General features: G+C 45.6%; 1 protein-coding gene across 1 annotated transcript in view; it reads right to left on the bottom strand.

Moving 5' to 3' along the window:
- LOC124037472 (anoctamin-9) overlaps positions 1-22169 on the bottom strand; it is a 190882-nt gene that overhangs the window by 20958 nt on the left and 147755 nt on the right. The window contains exons 3-12 of the mRNA XM_046352210.1: positions 18528-18650; positions 14726-14862; positions 13030-13079; positions 12286-12344; positions 8648-8727; positions 7446-7580; positions 7196-7289; positions 2694-2754; positions 480-562; positions 130-234 (exon numbers count right to left, since the gene is read on the bottom strand). Coding sequence (XP_046208166.1) covers positions 130-234; positions 480-562; positions 2694-2754; positions 7196-7289; positions 7446-7580; positions 8648-8727; positions 12286-12344; positions 13030-13079; positions 14726-14862; positions 18528-18650 — 927 coding nt within the window. The remainder of the gene's footprint in view (positions 1-129; positions 235-479; positions 563-2693; positions 2755-7195; positions 7290-7445; positions 7581-8647; positions 8728-12285; positions 12345-13029; positions 13080-14725; positions 14863-18527; positions 18651-22169) is intronic.

Genomic DNA, 22169 nt, shown 5'->3' on the forward strand with positions numbered 1-22169 from the left:
TCCCTATAAGGAGCTGTCTTGAGATGAAGCCAGATTCATCTTTAGAGCATAATTTGTGGGCCAGATGTGCCTTTCAAAGTGGTTTCAAACAAGCCGTTTGTAAAAAAATCAAATAAAATATGCACTCACTATAAGAGTGACCAGGATGAGGACCAGGGTGCTGCGTAGGTAGGAGTGCTTGTGTTCCTTAGGCGCACATTCTGCATTGTTCACTATGTCCAGGATCAGCTCCTCCTACAGATAGGGGAACATAGGGTTATTATAACACCCCCACCAGTTTCACAGGGCCCTATTCCAAGGGGTTCGGTCAGGACATGTACATATACAGATAGCTATACCTATTTTTACTTTCAATTATTTTTATTTTATTTTATCTGATCTTTTTATTTGTTGTTTTTTTGTCTGGTCTTTTTTTTTTTTTTTTTAAGATCAGAAAACAAAAGTTGACCAAAAAGAGAATGTGTTTCGTGGGACCATACCTCCTCCTCACACCAGTCGAACACCTTCCATTTACATGTATAGGAGGCTCTGTGTCGTTTCCAGAACTCCAGGAACAAGGTGGCTGGAGAAACAACGACAGCAGTATTGTATCTCAGCGCTAAAACCAGTACTACCGTGTGCAAGACTACCCCATAATAACATATCTGTAAAGTACTACCGTGTGCAAGACTACCCCATAATAACATATATCTGTGCAAGACTACCCCATAATAACATACTACCGTGTGCAAGACTACCCCATAATAACATATCTGTAAGGTACTACCGTGTGCAAGACTACCCCATAATAACATATCTGTAAGGTACTACCGTGTGCAAGACTACCCCATAATAACATATCTGTAAGGTACTACCGTGTGCAAGACTACCCCATAATAACATATCTGTAAGGTACTACCGTGTGCAAGACTACCCCATAATAACATATCTGTAAGGTACTACCGTGTGCAAGACTACCCCATAATAACATATCTGTAAGGTACTACCGTGTGCAAGACTACCCCATAATAACATATCTGTAAGGTACTACCGTGTGCAAGACTACCCCATAATAAGTCATTTAGCAGAACCCCATAATAACATATCTGTAAGGTACTACCGTGTGCAAGACTACCCCATAATAACATATCTTTAAGGTACTACCGTGTGCAAGAACCCCATAATAACATATCTGTAAGGTACTACCCATAATAACATATCTGTAAGTACTACATATCGTGTGCAAGCAAGACTGCAAGACTACCCCATAATAACATATCTGTAAGGTACTACCGTGTGCAAGACTACCCCATAATAACATATCTGTAAGGTACTACCGTGTGCAAGACTACCCCATAATAACATATCTGTAAGGTACTACCGTATGCAAGACTACCCCATAATAACATATCTGTAAGGTACTACCGTGTGCAAGACTACATTTACATTTACATTTAAGTCATTTAGCAGACGCTCTTATCCAGACCGACTTACTACCCCATAATAACATATCTGTAAGGTACTACCGTGTGCAAGACTACCCCATAATAACATATCTTTAAGGTACTACCGTGTGCAAGACTACCCCATAATAACATATCTGTAAGGTACTACCGTGTGCAAGACTACCCCATAATAACATATCTTTAAGGTACTACCGTGTGCAAGACTACCCCATAATAACATATCTTTAAGGTACTACCGTATGCAAGACTACCAAATAATAACATATCTTTAAGGTACTACCGTGTGCAAGACTACCCCATAATAACATATCTGTAAGGTACTACCGTGTGCAAGACTACATTTACATTTACATTTAAGTCATTTAGCAGACGCTCTTATCCAGAGCGACTTACTACCCCATAATAACATATCTGTAAGGTACTACCGTGTGCAAGACTACCCCATAATAACATATCTGTAAGGTACTACCGTGTGCAAGACTACCCCATAATAACATATCTGTAAGGTACTACCGTATGCAAGACTACCCCATAATAACATATCTGTAAGGTACTACCGTGTGCAAGACTACCCCATAATAACATATCTGTAAGGTACTACCGTGTGCAAGACTACCCCATTATAGCATAAAAAACAACACCATGAGAGATATATTAAAGACATTGATAGAATGATCCTAGCCTGGTCCCAGATCTGTGTCTGCTATCTGGCCAACACCTTGTCACTCATTGTCACACCGAACGTCAAGACAATTCCAAGAGTTTAGCAAGAGAGCAGAAACAAACTGGTAACCAATGATTCCTATTAGTACAGGTGTAGGATCTTAATTTGTTGCTGGGAATTTTCAGATGAGAAATGCAGAGGAGCTTCGTAATTTACATAAATTCAATGAAAACCCACACTAACACATGGTTATATTAACAGTATTCCACTTTTCATGTAACTTCATTTTGACCCGAACCACAGATCAAGCAACATTATCGACTTACCGTTTAAAATCTTTTTTTGCTGCTAGATTATTTAGTTGCAACAATACAGGTCAAATTGAGATCCTACATCTGGGGTTTTCTCAGCACTGAAAATATAACATGTCTTTTGGGAACTACTGGAGTATATAGGACTCACCCCATACTACCATGAACATAGTAGACATATAATTAAGGTAATACCATAGGTATAGACTCACTCCATACTACCATGAACATAGTAGACATATATTTAAGGTAATACCATAGGTATAGACTCACTCCATACTGCCATGAACATAGCAAACATAACCGTCCCCTCGTTGTCAAATAGGATGCTGACCTGTAGAGAAAGAGACCACATGTGTTAGAAACCAGCTCCACAACACATGTTTCTTTTAGCAACAACACACGCACACCAGTTGTGGGTTTGGTGTCGAAAGAAGGATACACAGACAGAAAAAGAACCTCATACCAACTGTCAAAATATGGTGGTGGATATTTGATTTAATGGGTCTTGTTGTTGTTGTTATTGTTGTTGCTTCCACTGGTCAACGTCATCATGAACTCTACCAAGCACCAAGGACATTTTAGCCCCCCAAAAAACCTGCTTGCCTCTTCCAGTAGGCTGAAACCTTTGGCCGCAAGTGGATCTTCCAGCAAAGACAAAAGCCCCCAAGCACACATCAAAAATCTATGAAGAACATTTCGCAATGGCCATCTCAGTCTTCGGACTTGAAGCCCATTGAAAACATGGGGGTTTGAATTGGAAAAGGCAGTCAGTCCATAAGCACAAACCGAAGGGAATCCAGCCTTTGGAAAGATTATGTCTAAGATCCCTCTCACAATGTGAAAGAAAAAAATAGGGCAGACAGAGTGGGAGGGTCGTCATGTCTCCAATCTCAGAAAAAAATTCTCAAAAAAAAGCTCAGTGTCGTTATCCTTGCAAGTATTGAAAACAGGAGTATACATTAAAAAAATTATAGGGAACGACAAAGCCTATTCCCCCTCAGGAGACTGAAAAGATTTGGCATGGGTCCCCAGATCCTCAAAAGGTTCTACAGCTGCACCATCGAGAGCATCCTGACTGGTTGCATCACTGCCTGGTATGGAAAATGTTCGGCCCCCGACCGCAAGGCACTACAGAGGGGAATGCGTACGGCCCTGAAGAGACTACCTCCCTGAAGAGACTATAGATGATAGAGTGGACCAGAGTGGTGGTAGCCCACCACCAAGCAAGCAGTGTAACGGCGTTCTTCGTTTGTCAAAAGAGAGTCGGACCGAAATGCAGCGTGGTGGTTACTCATGTCTTTAATGAACAAAGATCGTGATACATTAAATAACTTATACATATACAAAAACAACAAACGGAACGTGAAACCTATTACATTTACATTACATTTAAGTCATTTAGCAGACGCTCTTATCCAGAGCGACTTACAAATTGGCTATGCAGACTGACAGCTCAGGCTGCATCGAAAAGGCAGGAGGCTCCGGCAGCGCTGTAGAGGAGGAAGGCTCTGATAGTGCTGAACAGGAGGGAGACTCCGACAGCGCAGGAGGGAAGGAAGGCTCTGGCTGTGCTGAACAGGCGAGGCGCACAGAAGGCCTGGTGCGTGGTGCTGGAACTGGTGCTACAGGATCGAGGACACGCACAGGAAGCCTGGTGCGGGGAGCTGCTACCGGAGGACTGGTATGTGAAGGTGGCACAGGATGGACTGAACCGTGAAGGTGTACTGGAGAGCCTGAGAGCAGGACTGGCACAGGACGTGCAAGGCTAGGTAGGTACACAGGAGGCCTAGTGCGTGAGGCTGGCACATTTTCCACCAGCCGACTAACACGCACCTCAGGACGAGTATGGAGCGCTGACCCAGGTGCCATCAAATCCCCGACACGCTCCGTCGGACGAATCTTGTACCTAAAGCACCAAGCTAGCAACTCCCTCATTACTCTCCACTCCACCTTCCCCATTAACTCCTTCACAGTCTCTGCTTCGCTCACCTCTAACACCGGCTCTGGTTCAGGTCTCCTCCTTGGCTCCTCACGATAAACAAGGAGAGTTGGCTCTGGATGGACCGGACCGTGCAGGCGCACTGGAGCTCTTAAGCACCGAGCCTGCCCAACCCTACCTGGCTCGATGCCCACTCTAGCCCGGCCAATACGAAGGGCTGGTATTTGCCTGACTGGGCTATGCACCCGCACTGGAAACACTGTGCGCTCCATAGCATAACACAGTGCCTGATCCCAATCAGAGACAACGAGAATCACCTGACTCTGATTGAGAACCGCCTCAGGCAGCCAAGCATATACAACACCCCTAATCAGCCACGATCCCAAATACTACAAACCCCAATACGAAAATACAATAACATAAACCCATGTCACACCCTGGCCTGACCAAATATATAATGAAAACACAAAATACAATGACCAAGGCGTGACAAGCATGGGTTTTACATTTTTCTTTGTATGTTTTTTTCAACATTTCAACATTGCTCTAGCCCCTGTAAAATGGATCGATCTTACAGACAGTGAGCCACGTGGCTGTGGCTTGCTACTGTATATAAAGCAGGCAAACAGGCATCAAGACATTCAGTTACTGTTGTATTAAACGGTAGAATGGGCAAAACTAGTGGCCTAAGTGACTTTGAGCGTGGTCTGATCGTCGGTGCCAGGTGCACCGGTTAAAATATCTCAGAAACTGCTGCCCTCCTGGGCTTTTCACGCCCGACAGTGTCGGTTTACCGAGAATGGGACGACCAACAAAAAAACAACATCCAATCAGTACCAGTCCTGTGGGCGAAAACAGCTCGTTGACGAGAGGTCGAAGGAGAATGGCAAGCTAACAGGCGAGCCACAAACAGACAAATAACAGCGCAGTACAACAGTGGTGTGCAGAACAGCATCTCGGATCTTGTCGATCTTTGTCACGGATGGTTATTACAGCAGACAACCACAGCAGGTTCCACTCCTATGAGCTAAAAACAAGAAGAAGCGTCTCTAGTGGGCACGCCATCACCAGCACCGGACAATTTAGGAGTGGAAAAAACATTGCCTGGTCCAACAAATCCCAGTTCCTGTTACGTCATGATGATGGCAGAGTCAGTATTTGGCATAAGCAGCATGAGTCCATGGACCCGTCCTGCCTGATGTCAACGGTATAGGCTCGTGGTGGTGGTGTCCTGGTGAGGGGAATGTTTTCCTGGAGCACGTTAGGTCCCTTGATACCAGATAAGCAACGATTGAATGCCACAGCGTATCTGAACATTGTTGCTGACCAAACCCAATAGAGTATCATTGGTATGAGATGGAACGAGCTGTTGGCAGCGTGACTGTACCACGGTCCAATCTGCAGCAAATGTGTGATGCCATCGCGTCAGCACGAATCAACATCCCTGTGGAACGTTCCTGACGCCGTGTAGAATCCATGCTGTGAAGGCTCCCGAGTGGGTCAGCACAAACCAGCATCCCTGTGGAACGTTCCTGACGCCGTGTAGAATCCATGCTGTGAAGGCTCCCGAGTGGGTCAGCACGAACCAGCATCCCTGTGGGACGTTCCCGACGCCGTGTAGAATCCATGCTGTGAAGGCTCCCGAGTGGGTCAGCAAGAACCAACATCCCTGTGGAACGTTCCCGACGCCATGTAGAATCCATGCTGTGAAGGCTCCCAAGTGGGTCAGCAAGAACCAACATCCCTGTGGAACGTTCCTGACGCCGTGTAGAATCCATGCTGTGAAGGCTCCCGAGTGGGTCAGCACGAACCAACATCCCTGTGGAACGTTCCTGACGCCGTGTAGAATCCATGCTGTGAAGGCTCCCGAGTGTGTCAGCAGTCTACGCCACTGCATTACAGTGCTGAGGCTCCACTACAGACTGGGGTTCGATTCCAGGCTGTGTCACAGACGGATATGACCGGGTTCCCCAGGGGCAAGGCACAATTTGCCCAGCGTCGTCTGGGTTAGGGGAGGGTTCCCTTGGATCTAGCGACTCCTAGTGGCGGGCTGGGCGCCTGCAAGCTGACGTCTGTTGTCAGTCCAATGGTGTTTCCTGCGACACATCAGTGCAGCTGGCTTCGGCGTTAAGCGAGCAGTGTGTTAAGAAGCAGCACGGCGGGGCGGGGCGTGTTTCGGAGGACACATGTATCAACCTTCGCAGTGTTGAGACAAGATCATAACTACCAATTGAATATCACTAAATTCAGGAAACATTGCACCCCTTCCACCCCTCCAAAAAAATGTATAATCCATACGCTGAACAATTCAGGCTGTTCTGGAGGCAAATGATTTGTATTGATACTTGTCGAGTTGTATTGTTTTTCGAAGAAAATATATATTTTTTACTAATGAGTGAGTGAGTGTGTGAGTGAGTGCGTGAGTGAGTGAGTGGGTGAGCGCATGAGCGCATGAGTGAGTGAGTGAGTGAGTGAGTGAGTGAGTGAGTGAGTGAGTGAGCGCATGAGCGTGAGTGAGTGAGTGAGTGAGTGAGTGAGTGAGTGAGTGAGTGAGTGAGTGAGTGAGTGAGTGAGTGAGCGCATGAGTGAGTGAGTAAGTGAGCGCATGAGTGAGTGAGTGAGTGAGTGAGTGAGTGAGTGAGTGAGTGAGTGAGTGAGTGAGTGAGTGAGTGAGTGAGTGAGTGAGTGAGTGAGTGCGTGAGTGAGTGAGCGCGTGAGCGAGTGAGTGAGTGAGTGAGTGAGTGAGTGAGTGAGTGATTGAGCGCGTGAGTGCGTGAGTGAGCACATGAATGAGTGAGTGAGTGCGTGAGTGAGTGAGTGCGTGAGTGCCTACCTTGGCGTAAAGGCAGGTATCGCTGAGTAGCCACACTTTGCATCTCTTGTCACACAGAGGACACATGATCGTGTTCGACTCACACACCTCCTTTCTACAAGAAAAAACATTATTAACCAGGTGGAGGGTTATTACATCGTAATATTACACACACAGTCCACACACACACACACACACACACACACGCAGTCCACACACACACACACACAGTCCACACACACACACACACAGTCCACACACACACACTCACATAAGTGGCGAGGTCTTGTAGAAAGCCAGCGCGTAGAGGAAGACAATGACCCCTAGCAGAGCTGCAGGGAGCAACAGAAGCGTGTACCAGCCCAGCCAGAGGTAATATAGGGCCACCTTCTCTCCAAAGTAGTTCCTGACAGGGACAAGATAAACACAGACAGGTGTCAAGATATAGACAGACAGGTGACAAGGTGAAGACAGACAGGTGACAAGATAAAGACAGACAGGTGACAAGATAAAGACAGACAGGTGACAAGATAAAGACAGACAGGTGACAAGATAAAGACAGACAGGTGACAAGATAAAGACAGACAGGTGACAAGATAAAGACAGACAGGTGACAAGATAAAGACAGACAGGTGACAAGATAAAGACAGACAGGTGTTGTTCCTGAGTGACACATGCAACACGATTGAAGTCATAAAGCCTTGAATAGAACGTTGTTTCTCTAAAAACACAGGTCCAGGTAAAGGGGCATACAGTGCATTCGGAAAGTATAACATCACTGATGGGTTGGCCCTGGAGACAGACCTAACTAATCTATCATCACTGATGGGTTGGCCCTGGAGACAGACCTAACTAACCTGACATCACTGATGGGTTGGCCCTGGAGACAGACCTAACTAATCTATCATCACTGATGTGTTGGCCCTGGAGACAGACCTAACTAATCTATCATCACTGATGGGTTGGCCCTGGAGACAGACCTAACTAATCTATCATCACTGATGGGTTGGCCCTGGAGACAGACCTAACTAATCTATCATCACTGATGGGTTGGCCCTGGAGACAGACCTAACTAATCTATCATCACTGATGGGTTGGCCCTGGAGACAGACCTAACTAATCTATCATTACTGATGGGTTGGCCCTGGAGACAGACCTAACTAATCTATCATCACTGATGGGTTGGCCCTGGAGACAGACCTAACTAATCTATCATCACTGATGGGTTGGCCCTGGAGACATACCTAACTAATCTATCATCACTGATGGGTTGGCCCTGGAGACAGACCTAACTAATCTATCATCACTGATGGGTTGGCCCTGGAGACAGACCTAACTAATCTATCATCACTGATGGGTTGGCCCTGGAGACAGACCTAACTAACCTGACATCATTGATTGGTTGTCCCCGGAAACAGGCCTAACTAACCTGACATCATTGATTGGTTGTCCCCGGAAACAGGCCTAACTAACCTGACATCATTGATTGGTTGTCCCCGGAAACAGGCAGTCCATCTGGCCCAACTTTTCCTCAGTTCCTTCTGAGTTTTTCTCTGAAAGCACGAGCACAACGTCAGGGACAATAATCATTCAAATACACACACACACACATGCATACACACACACATGCGCGCATACACACACACACATGCACGCGCATACACACACACACACACACACACACACACACACACACACACACACACACAACACACACACACACGACTCAATGTATTAGCATAACAAATGTTTTGACATTTTCAAAAATGAATCATCACATGGACAAACAGATACTCAGTGTGTGTGTGTGTGTGTGTGTGTGTGTGTGTGTGTGTGTGTGTGTGTGTGTGTGTGTGTGTGTGTGTGTGTGTGTGTGTGTGTGTGTGTGTGTGTGTGTGTGTGTGTGTGTGTGTGTGTGTGTGTGTGTAAATGTCAGTTAACAAGAACAGAGGTGTCCTCCTCAGACAGTGAATAAATACTATGTTTTAATTTGGAGGGTGTCTCAGTAGTCTCTCAGTACGCAGAGAAACAGAGGAAAACAATGATATCGCTTCGACCTTTAGAGTCTTTATGGCAGCCATTCATTCACATACCTTTGACACAGAAACTTATTTTCCATCAGTAGTAGTGTGTAGTGGGTAGTGTCTAGTGGGCAGTGTGTAGTGGGTAGTGTCTAGTGGGTAGTGTCTAGTGGGTAGTGGATAGTGGGCAGTGGGTAGTGTCTAGTGGGTAGTGTCTAGTGGGCAGTGTGTAGTGTGTAGTGGGTAGTGTGTAGTGGTTAGTGGGTAGTGTCTAGTGGGTAGTGTCTAGTGGGTAGTGTGCAGTGTCTAGTGGGCAGTGTGTAGTGGGCAGTGTGTAGTGGGTAGTGTGCAGTGTCTAGTGGGCAGTGTGTGGTGGGCAGTGTGTAGTGGGTAGTGTGTAGTGGTCAGTGTCTAGTGGGCAGTGTGTAGTGGGCAGTGTGTAGTGGGTAGTCTCTAGTGGGTAGTGTCTAGTGGGTAGTGTCTAGTGGGCAGTGTGTAGTGGGTATTGTGTAGTGGGTAGTGTCTAGTGGGCAGTGTGTAGTGGGTAGTGTCTAGTGGGTAGTGTCTAGTGGGCAGTGTCTAGTGGGTAGTGTCTAGTGGGTAGTGTCTAGTGGGCAGTGTGTAGTGGGTAGTGTCTAGTGGGCAGTGTCTAGTGGGCAGTGTCTAGTGGGTAGTGGGTAGTGGATAGTGGGCAGTGGGTAGTGTGTAGTGGGTAGTATCTAGTGGGCAGTGGGTAGTGTGTAGTGGGTAGTGTCTAGTGGGTAGTGTCTAGTGGGCAGTGGGTAGTGTGTAGTGGGTAGTGTGTAGTGGGTAGTGTGTAGTGGGCAGTGTCTAGTGGGTAGTGTCTAGTGGGTAGTGGGTAGTGTGTAGTGGGTAGTGTGTAGTGGGTAGTGTGTAGTGGGCAGTGTCTAGTGGGTAGTGTCTAGTGGGTAGTGTCTAGTGGGCAGTGTCTAGTGGGTAGTGTCTAGTGGGCAGTGTCTAGTGGGTAGTGTCTAGTGGGCAGTGGGTAGTGTGTAGTGGGTAGTGTGTAGTGGGTAGTGTCTAGTGGGCAGTGAGTAGTGTGTAGTGGGTAGTGTGTAGTGTGTAGTGGATAGTGGGTAGTGTCTAGTGTGTAGTGGGTAGTGTGTAGTGGGTAGTGTCTAGTGGGCAGTGAGTAGTGTGTAGTGGGTAGTATGTAGTGTGTAGTGGATAGTGGGTAGTGAGTAGTGTGTAGTGGGTAGTGTCTAGTGGGCAGTGGGTAGTGTGTAGTGGGTAGTGTGTAGTGGGTAGTGTCTAGTGGGCAGTGAGTAGTGTGTAGTGGGTAGTGTGTAGTGTCTAGTGGGCAGTGGGTAGTGTGTAGTGGGTAGTGTCTAGTGGGCAGTGGGTAGTGTGTAGTGGGTAGTGTGTAGTGGGTAGTGTCTAGTGGGCAGTGAGTAGTGTGTAGTGGGTAGTGTGTAGTGTGTAGTGGTTAGTGTCTAGTGGGCAGTGTCTAGTGGGTAGTGAGTAGTGTGTAGTGGTTAGTGTCTTGTGGGTAGTGGGCAGTGTCTAGTGGGCAGTGTGTAGTGGGTAGTGTCTAGTGGGCAGTGGGTAGTGGGCAGTGTCTAGTGGGCAGTGTCTAGTGGGTAGTGTCTAGTGGGCAGTGTGCAGTGTCTAGTGGGTAGTGTCTAGTGGGTAGTGTCTAGTGGGCAGTGTCTAGTGGGTAGTGTCTAGTGGGTAGTGGGCAGTGTCTAGTGGGCAGTGTGTAGTGGGTAGTGTCTAGTGGGCAGTGGGTAGTGGGCAGTGTCTAGTGGGCAGTGTCTAGTGGGTAGTGTCTAGTGGGCAGTGTGCAGTGTCTAGTGGGTAGTGTCTAGTGGGTAGTGTCTAGTGGGCAGTGTCTAGTGGGTAGTGTCTAGTGGGTAGTGTCTAGTGGGCAGTGGGTAGTGTGTAGTGGGTAGTGTCTAGTGGGTAGTGTCTAGTGGGTAGTGTCTAGTGGGTAGTATGTAGTGGGCAGTGTCTAGTGGGTAGTGTCTAGTGGGTAGTGTCTAGTGGGTAGTTTCTAGTGGGTAGTGTCTAGTGGGCAGTGTGTAGTGGGTAGTGTCTAGTGGGTAGTGTCTAGTGGGTAGTGTCTAGTGGGTAGTGTCTAGTGGGTAGTGTCTAGTGGGTAGTGTCTAGTGGGTAGTGTCTAGTGTGTAGTGGGTAGTATCTAGTGGGTAGTGTCTAGTGGGTAGTGTCTAGTGGGCAGTGGGTAGTGTGTAGTGGGTAGTGTCTAGTGGGTAGTGTCTAGTGGGCAGTGTCTAGTGGGTAGTGTCTAGTGGGTAGTGTCTAGTGGGTAGTGTCTAGTGGGCAGTGTGTAGTGGGTAGTGTCTAGTGGGTAGTGTCTAGTGGGCAGTGTCTAGTGGGCAGTGTCTAGTGGGCAGTGTCTAGTGGGTAGTGTCTAGTGGGTAGTGTCTAGTGGGTAGTGTCTAGTGGGTAGTGTCTAGTGTCTAGTGGGTAGTGTCTAGTGGGTAGTGTCTAGTGTCTAGTGGGTAGTGTGTAGTGGGCAGTGTCTAGTGGGTAGTGTCTAGTGTCTAGTGGGTAGTGTGTAGTGGGTAGTGTCTAGTGGGCAGTGTCTAGTGGGCAGTGTCTAGTGGGTAGTGTCTAGTGGGTAGTGTCTAGTGGGTAGTGTCTAGTGGGTAGTGTCTAGTGGGCAGTGGGTAGTGGGTAGTGTGCTGTGGGTAATGTGCTGTGGGTAGTGTATAGTGGGTAGTGTCCAGTGGGTAGTGTGCTGTGGGTAGTGTGCTGTGGGTAGTGACTATTCCTTAAACAGTCCACTACTTTTGACGAGATCCACCTATATAGGGTGTAGGGTACACGGTATAGGATGTAGGGTACATGGTACAGGGAATAGGATGTAGGGCACAACATCTTTGCAGAAAGCCAGCTACTTTTCTATCTATGGGCCACTACATGACTCCACTTCCTCATGGGGGTATCTACTGCCTACCTAAACCATGCTGTTCAGCAGAGAAGATAAGTCAAAAATCAGGAAGAGAGCCACACACACCACTGAGACATAGGGATTTGTCCCAAATTACACCATATTCCCTACATAGTGCACTACTTTTGACCAGAGCAGCAGACTACTGTCTTTACCTCATGCAGGCAGAACTTTGCTTCAAACACTTTCTTCTTCAAGAGTTCAAACAGGTTCTCTGTAAGATTGGACAGATGAGGAGAGAACATTAGCAGAGGTCCAGTGTGTGTGTGTGTGTGAGAAAGAGAGAGAAAGATAAATAAAGACAGAGAGAGAGACAGCGAGAGGGAGAGAGAACAAGAAAGAGAAAGAGAGAGAGCAAGAAAGAGAAAGAGAGAGTGCGAGAAAGAGAGCGAGAGAGAGAGAGAGAAAGAGAGAGAGAGAGAGGGAGGGAGGGAGGACTGGCGTGGGTGAGGGCAGAGAGAGGGAGGACTGGCGTGGGGGTGAGGGCAGAGAGAGGGAGGACTGGCGTGGGTGAGGGCAGAGAGAGGGAGGACTGGCGTGGGGGTGAGGGCAGAGAGAGGGGGGACTGAGGTGGGTGAGGGCAGAGAGAGAGGACTGGCGTGGGTGAGGGCAGAGAGAGGGAGGACTGAGGTGGGTGAGGGCAGAGAGATGGAGGACTGGCGTATGGGTGAGGGCAGAGAGAGGGAGAACTGGCGTGGGTTGAGGGCAGAGAGAGGGAGGACTGGCGTGGGTGAGGGCAGAGAGAGGACTGGTGTGGGGGTGAGGGCAGAGAGAGGACTGGCGTGGGTGAGGGCAGAGAGAGGACTGGCGTGGGTGAGGGCAGAGAGAGGGAGGACTGGCGTGGGTGAGGGCAGAGAGAGGGAGGACTGGCGTGGGGGTGAGGGCAGAGCACTACTCACCTCCTGTATTCAGGAAGACATGACTCAGGATAAAGTGAACAATGCGGATCCTGAAATAAAGATGACATTTTAACATGGCTGACAAGACTAAGTATCTGTTTATGATTCCTTTTAAGAAGTTAATATGTTTGTCATGCTAATATGTTGAGTCATCAGATCGTGCGAGTGTGTGTGTGTCTCTCTGCATGCGTGTGTGTGTGTCTCTGCATGCGTGTGTGTGTCTCTCTGCATGCGTGTGTGTGTCTCTCTGCATGCGTGTGTGTGTCTCTCTGCATGCGTGTGTGTGTCTCTCTGCATGCGTGTGTGTGTCTCTCTGCATGCGTGTGTGTGTCTCTCTGCATGCGTGTGTGTGTCTCTCTGCATGCGTGTGTGTGTCTCTCTGCATGCGTGTGAGTGTCTCTCTGCATGCGTGTGAGTGTCTCTCTGCATGCGTATGTGTGTCTCTCTGCATGCGTGTGTGTGTCTCTCTGCATGCGTGTGTGTGTCTCTCTGCATGCGTGTGTGTGTCTCTCTGCATGCGTGTGTGTGTCTCTCTGCATGCGTGTGTGTGTCTCTCTGCATGCGTGTGTGTCTCTCTGCATGCGTGTGTGTGTCTCTCTGCATGCGTGTGTGTCTCTCTGCATGCGTGTGTGTGTCTCTCTGCATGCGTGTGTGTGTGTCTCTCTGCATGCGTGTGTGTGTCTCTCTGCATGCGTGTGTGTGTCTCTCTGCATGCGTGTGTGTGTCTCTCTGCATGCGTGTGAGTGTCTCTCTGCATGCGTGTGTGTGTCTCTCTGCATGCGTGTGTGTGTCTCTCTGCATGCGTGTGTGTGTCTCTCTGCATGCGTGTGTGTGTCTCTCTGCATGCGTGTGTGTGTCTCTCTGCATGCGTGTGTGTCTCTCTGCATGCGTGTGTGTGTCTCTCTGCATGCATGCGTGTGTGTGTCTCTCTGCATGCGTGCGTGTGTGTGTCTCTCTGCATGCGTGTGTGTGTCTCTCTGCATGCGTGTGTGTGTGTCTCTCTGCATGCGTGTGTGTGTCTCTCTGCATGCGTGTGTGTGTCTCTCTGCATGCGTGTGTGTGTCTCTCTGCATGCGTGTGTGTGTCTCTCTGCATGCGTGTGTTTCTCTGCATGCGTGTGTGTGTCTCTCTGCATGCGTGTGTGTGTCTCTCTGCATGCGTGTGTGTGTCTCTCTGCATGCGTGTGTGTGTCTCTCTGCATGCGTGTGTGTGTCTCTCTGCATGCGTGTGTGTGTGTGTCTCTCTGCATGCGTGTGTGTGTCTCTCTGCATGCGTGTGTGTGTGTCTCTCTGCATGCGTGTGTGTGTCTCTCTGCATGCGTGTGTGTGTCTCTCTGCATGCGTGTGTGTGTGTCTCTCTGCATGCGTGTGTGTGTTTCTCTGCATGCGTGTGTGTGTCTCTCTGCATGCGTGTGTGTGTCTCTCTGCATGCGTGTGTGTGTCTCTCTGCATGCGTGTGTGTGTCTCTCTGCATGCGTGTGTGTGTGTCTCTGCATGCGTGTGTGTGTGTCTCTCTGCATGCGTGTGTGTGTCTCTCTGCATGCGTGTGTGTGTCTCTCTGCATGCGTGTGTGTGTCTCTCTGCATGCGTGTGTGTGTCTCTCTGCATGCGTGTGTGTCTCTCTGCATGCGTGTGTGTGTGTGTCTCTCTGCATGCGTGTGTGTGTCTCTCTGCATGCGTGTGTGTGCATAACTTACCTGGTGGAAAGAGGGACACTTCCCTGTTGTTCACTCCAGTTGCAGGCATCAGACACCTTCAGTAGATACCTGTACTTCTCAAACACTTCATTTGGAGCTTGGATACCGTAGAAGACAACAGTGTCGTCTATAATTTTCTAACACAGAAATACAGTACCAGTCAAAAGATTTGGACACACCTACTCATCCAAGGGTTTATCTTTATTTTGACTATTTTTCTACATTGTAGAATAATAGTGAAGACATCAACACTATGAAATAACACATATGGAATCATGTAGTAACCAAAAAAGTGTTAAAGAAAATGTATATTTGAGATTCTTCAAAGTAGCCACCCTTTGCCTTGATGACAGCTTTGCACACTCTTGGCATTCTCTCAACTAGCTTCATGAGGTAGTCACCTGGAATGCATTTACATTAACAGGTGTGCCTTGTTAGAAGTTCATTTGTGGAATATATTTCCTTCTTTAATGTGTTTGGCCAATCAGTTGTGTTGTGACAAGGTAGGGTTGGTATACAGAAGACCCAGAGTTACCACTGCTGCAGATAACGGCAAGTAACTGCACCTCAGATGGCAGCCCAAATAAATGCCTCACAGAGTTCAAGTTGCTGAGACATCTCAACATCAACTGTCCAGAGGAGACTGTGTGAATCAGGCCTTCATGGTCAAATTGCTGCAAAGAAACCACTACTAAAGGACACCAATAAGAAGAAGAGACTTGCTTGGGCCAAGAAACACGAGCAATGGAAATTAGACTGGTGGAAATCTGTCCTTTGGTCAACCGCCATGTCTTTGTGAGACGCAGAGTAGGTGGACGGACAATCTCCGCATGTGTGGTTCCCATCGTGAAGCATGGAGGAGGAGGTGTTATGGTGTGGGGTGTTTGTTGGTGACACTGTCTGTGATTTATTTAGAATCAAGGCCACTTAATCTCGGTGAATACCTCGGTGAATACCTCGGTGAATACCTCGGTGAAAACCTCGGTGAATACCTCGGTGAATACCGGTGAAAACCTCGGTGAATACCTCGGTGAATACCGGTGAATACCTCGGTGAAAACCTCGGTGAATACCTCGGTGAATACCTCGGTGAAAACCTCGGTGAAAACCTCGGTGAATACCTCGGTGAATACCGGTGAAAACCTCAGTGAATACCTCGGTGAATACCTCGGTGAATACCGGTGAAAACCTCGGTGAATACCTCGGTGAAAACATCGGTGAAGACCTCGGTGAATACCTCGGTGGTGAATACCCGGTGAATACCTCGGTGAATACCGGTGAATACCTCGGTGAATACCGGTGAATACCTCGGTGAATACCTCGGTGAATACCTCGGTGAATACCTCGGTGAATACCGGTGAATACCTCGGTGAATACCGGTGAATACCTCGGTGAATACCGGTGAATACCTCGGTGAATACCTCGGTGAATACCGGTGAATACCTCGGTGAATACCGGTGAATACCTCGGTGAATACCGGTGAATACCGGTGAAAACCTCGGTGAATACCGGTGAATACCTCGGTGAATACCGGTGAAAACATCGGTGAAAACATCGGTGAATACCTCGGTGAATACCTCGGTGAATACCTCGGTGAATACCGGTGAAAACCTCGGTGAATACCTCGGTGAATACCTCGGTGAATACCGGTGAAAACCTCGGTGAATACCTCGGTGAATACCTCGGTGAATACCTCGGTGAATACCGGTGAAAACATCGGTGAATACCTCGGTGAATACCGGTGAAAACCTCGGTGAATACCTCGGTGAATACCGGTGAATACCTCGTACTCAGAAGTTCTCTGTAACAATTGCTTGTTTTCAGTTTCATATGTTCAAAACCCTTCCTTGGGCCTACGATAACGAAGGATGGTTCAACAGCAATGTGTGTCTTTTTAAAAATGTATTCTGCCGATTTTATGAGATAATTACTTTTGACATGGTATTTTATTCTTGTTGAATTGATTGGTTGTAATAAAACTAAAGGAAAATACAAAGCAATCTTAGTAGAATGATTCACCTTCTGGGTTTTATGGTTACGTCTGTGGGCTGCATTGCAATGCATCTTTTTTCTGATCTGTAAAATGGTCCCTATTATGTTCATAAACCAGTAGAACGGTGAGTGGACATTCTCCCTTTCACTTTATACTGGATCTCTGTCCAGCTACTGTGAAAAAAGTTTGGATGTGTGTAAAAACCCTCCATAGTTTAAATGTTATGTGTCCATGGAAATAAATCGTGGTGCCTGTAAGTGTGACATTGCTTATTTAAAACAAGTTTTTGTTTCGTTTTGTTTAGAATTAAAAAATATATATTTTTAGACTTTATCAATAATTAATTTAATCTTGGTTATTGACAATGTTTGGCTCGTCCATGCTCAACCATAATGCAATTTGCAGTAGGCCTAGCCCCTTTTATCAGTGTGAAAGTTATTGAGGCCATGCAATTACAATTACTACTGCAAAATGGATTCAAGTTAACGTATTTAGCAAAGATAGGTCTACATTTAGTTATTTTGTTTCTGTAAAGCCATTTAATAAACTATAACGGACAAACGTTGGAACTGGAGTTGATTCCAAGGCCAAACATAAAAGACATTAAATACACAACTTGAAGCAACCACATATTTCCCCAAGGAGCACGTTCTGATTGGCCAGTGTGAGGACCAAGCCTCGACACACCCACAACCCCCCCCCCCCATCAAAACAAAGCCCTTTCGCGCCGACGCCAGCAAGTGCTTTGATAATTGTGATAATAAAAAATAGCAAAAATATTTCTGACACACACCTGAACCTATAGCGCTACCGCCTGTGCTTAGATTATCACGGAGTTAGGTTTGTTAAAATAGAGGCCTGAGCCTTAGATTATCATTGAGTCAGGTTTGTTAAAATAGAGGCTTGAGCCTTAGATTATCATTGCATTAGGTTTGTTAAAATAGAGGCTTGAGCCTTAGATTATCATTGAGTCAGGTTTGTTAAAATAGAGGCCTGAGCCTTAGATTATCATTGCATTAGGTTTGTTAAAATAGAGGCTTGAGCCTTAGATTATCATTGAGTCAGGTTTGTTAAAATAGAGGCTTGAGCCTTAGATTATCATTGAGTCAGGTTTGTTAAAATAGAGGCCTGAGCCTTAGATTATCATTGAGTCAGGTTTGTTAAAATAGAGGCTTGAGCCTTAGATTATCATTGAGTCAGGTTTGTTAAAATAGAGGCTTGAGCCTTAGATTATCATTGAGTCAGGTTTGTTAAAATAGAGGCTTGAGCCTTAGATTATTATTGAGTCAGGTTTGTTAAAATAGAGGCCTGAGCCTTAGATTATCATTGCATTAGGTTTGTTAAAATAGAGGCCTGAGCCTTAGATTATCATTGCGTTAGGTTTGTTAAAATAGAGGCCTGAGCCTTAGATTATCATTGCATTAGGTTTGTTAAAATAGAGGCCTGAGCCTTAGATTATCATTGCATTAGGTTTGTTAAAATAGAGGCCTGAGCCTTAGATTATCATTGCATTAGGTTTGTTAAAATAGAGGCCTGAGCCTTAGATTATCATTGTGTTAAGTTTGTTAAAATAGAGGCTTGAGCCTTTATAATGTCTTATAACAAAGCTAAGATAATCGACTAGGAAATAATGAGCAGGTAAACTCATTTTAGTTTAAACCCACACAGACATGATTATACTTCAATTTGGTTTTAAAAACTCTTCTAAAGATAATATGTATTTTACAAGAACAACAACAAGGACGATAAACTAGCCTCGGCTTAAGAACAACCTAACTCTACAGATTGTTAAACTGGTAATATAACTCACTGTTATCTTCAAGTTCTTCATCTTTAGTTTCTCGATAAAGGCCTCTTGCATCTTGAAGGTATCTTTCTCCGGATCATCCACTGTCTTAGCGACCAGGACATAGTCGTATGACAGTGGAGTATGCTGAGGAGGAAAGATGAACCACACACACAAAACACACAGAGAGAGAGAGAGAAACATAGTCGCATGCTAGTTGAGTATGCTGAGGAGGAAAGATTAACAAGATAGTGTAGACTTGAGTGATTTGATGGATCCAATACTGAACATAAAGACGAAAATAAATCTATGACATGATGGTTACATACAGTAACTGTTGTATCCCAGAATGCTCTGGGATACATCAGTATTCAGACCCCTTTCCCCACATTTTATTACATTACAGCCTTATTCAAAAAATTTATTTAGAAAAATAATAATCATCCTCATCAAACTACACGCAATATCCAATGATGACAAAGCAAAAACTGTTTTTTCAGCAAATCTATTCAAAATAAATAAAACAGAAATCCCTTATTTACATAAGTATTCAGACCGTTTGCTATGAGACTCGAAATTGAGTTCAGGTGCATCCTGTTTCCATTGATCATCCTTGAGATGTTTCTACAACTTGATTGGAGTCCACCTGTGGTAAATTCAATTGATTGGACATGATTTGGAAACACACCTGTCTATATAAGGTCCTACAGTTGACAGAGCAGGTCAGAGCAAAAAACAAGCCATGAGGTTGGAGGAATTGTCCTTAGAGCTCCGAGACAGGATTGTGACGAGGCACAGATCTGGGGAAGGGAACCAAGAAATGTCTGCAGCATTGAAGGTCCCCGAGAACACAGTGGTCTCCATCATTCTAAAATGGAAGAAGTTTGGAAACACCAAGACTCTTCCTAGAGCTGGCCACCCGGCCAAACTGAGCAATCAGGGGAGAAGGGCCTTGGTCAGGGAGGTGACCAAGAACTAGATGGTCACTCTGTGGAGTGCTCCAGAGTTCTTCTATGGAGATGGGAGAACCTTCCAGAAGGACAACCATCTCTGCAGCTCTCCACCAATCAGGCCTTTATGATAGAGCGGAAAGACGGAAGCCACTCCTCAGTAAAAGGCATGACAGCTTGCTTGGAGTTTGTCAAAAGGCACCTAAAGGACTCTCAAACCATGAGAAACAAGATCCTCTGGTCTGATGAAACCAAGATTGAACTCTTTGGCCTGAATGCCAAGCGTCACATCTGAAGGAAACCTGGCACCATCCCTATGTTGAAGCATGGCGGTAGCAGCATCATTCTGTGGGGATGTTTTTCAGCAGCAGGGACTGGGAGACCAATCAGAAATCGAGGGAAAGATGAACGGAGCAAAGTACAAAGAGATCCTTGATAGGAGCGCCAAGCTTGTAGCATCATACCCAAGAAGACTGGAGGCTGTAATCGCTGCCAAAGGTGCTTCAATAAAGTACTGAGTAAAGGGTCTGAATACTTATGTAAATGTAATATTTCAATTTTTTTTGTTCTTAATACATTTGCTAAAATTTATAGAAAACTTGTTTTTGCTTTGTCATTATGGGGTATTGTGATGTCATTATGGGGTATTGTGATGTCATTATGGGGTATTGTGATGTCATTATGGTGAATTGTGATGTCATTATGGTGAATTGTGATGTCATTATGGGGTATTGTGATGTCATTATGGGGTATTGTGATGTCATTATGGGGTATTGTGATGTCATTATGGGGTATTGTGATGTCATTATGGTGAATTGTGATGTCATTATGGGGTATTGTGATGTCATTATGGGGTATTGTGATGTCATTATGGGGTATTGTGTATAGATTGATGAGGAATCTTTTTTTTTTTCATTTTTGTCTGTAACGTAACAAAATGTGAAAAAAGTGAAGTGGTCTGAATACTTTACGAATGCACCTGTATGACTGTCCATAGACTATATAAAACAACCAGCAATGCACTGTATGACTGTCCATAGACTATATAAAACAACCAGCAATGCACTGTATGACTGTCCATAGACTATATAAAATAACCAGCAATGCACTGTATGACTGTCCATAGACTATATAAAACAACCAGCAATGCACTGTATGACTGTCCATAGACTATATAAAACAACCAGCAATGCACTGTGTGACTGTCCATAGACTATATAAAACAACCAGCAATGCACTGTGTGACTGTCCATAGACTATATAAAACAACCAGCAATGCACTGTGTGACTGTCCATAGACTATATAAAACAACCAGCAATGCACTGTGTGACTGTCCATAGACTATATAAAACAACCAGCAATGCACTGTGTGACTGTCCATAGACTATATAAAACAACCAGCAATGCACTGTGTGACTGTCCATAGACTATATAAAACAACCAGCAATGCACTGTGTGACTGTCCATAGACTATATAAAACAACCAGCAATGCACTGTGTGACTGTCCATAGACTATATAAAACAACCAGCAATGCACTGTGTGACTGTCCATAGACTATATAAAACAACCAAAACACTGTGTGACTGTCCATAGACTATATAAAACAACCAGCACTGTGTGACTGTCCATAGACTATATAAAACAACCAGCAATGCACTGTGTGACTGTCCATAGACTATATAAAACAACCAGCAATGCACTGTGTGACTGTCCATAGACTATATAAAACAACCAGCAATGCACTGTGTGACTGTCCATAGACTATATAAAACAACCAGCAATGCACTGTGTGACTGTCCATAGACTATATAAAACAACCAGCAATGCACTGTGTGACTGTCCATAGACTATATAAAACAACCAGCAATGCACTGTGTGACTGTCCATAGACTATATAAAACAACCAGCACTGTATGACTGTCCATAGACTATATAAAACAACCAGCAATGCACTGTGTGACTGTCCATAGACTATATAAAACAACCAGCAATGCACTGTGTGACTGTCCATAGACTATATAAAACAACCAGCAATGCACTGTGATGACTGTCCATAGACTATATAAAACAACCAGCAATGCACTGTGTGACTGTCCATAGACTATATAAAACAACCAGCAATGCACTGTGTGACTGTCCATAGACTATATAAAACAACCAGCAATGCACTGTGTGACTGTCCATAGACTATATAAAACAACCAGCAATGCACTGTGTGACTGTCCATAGACTATATAAAACAACCAGCAATGCACTGTGTGACTGTCCATAGACTATATAAAACAACCAGCAATGCACTGTGTGACTGTCCATAGACTATATAAAACAACCAGCAATGCACTGTGTGACTGTCCATAGACTATATAAAACAACCAGCAATGCACTGTGTGACTGTCCATAGACTATATAAAACAACCAGCAATGCACTGTGTGACTGTCCATAGACTATATAAAACAACCAGCAATGCACTGTGTGACTGTCCATAGACTATATAAAACAACCAGCAATGCACTGTGTGACTGTCCATAGACTATATAAAACAACCAGCAATGCACTGTGTGACTGTCCATAGACTATATAAAACAACCAGCAATGCACTGTGTGACTGTGTCACTGTGTGACTGTCCATAGACTATATAAAACAACCAGCAATGCACTGTGTGACTGTCCATAGACTATATAAAACAACCAGCAATGCACTGTGTGACTGTC

This window comes from Oncorhynchus gorbuscha, linkage group LG06, assembly GCF_021184085.1.
Source record: "Oncorhynchus gorbuscha isolate QuinsamMale2020 ecotype Even-year linkage group LG06, OgorEven_v1.0, whole genome shotgun sequence".
Taxonomy (NCBI): domain Eukaryota; kingdom Metazoa; phylum Chordata; class Actinopteri; order Salmoniformes; family Salmonidae; genus Oncorhynchus; species Oncorhynchus gorbuscha.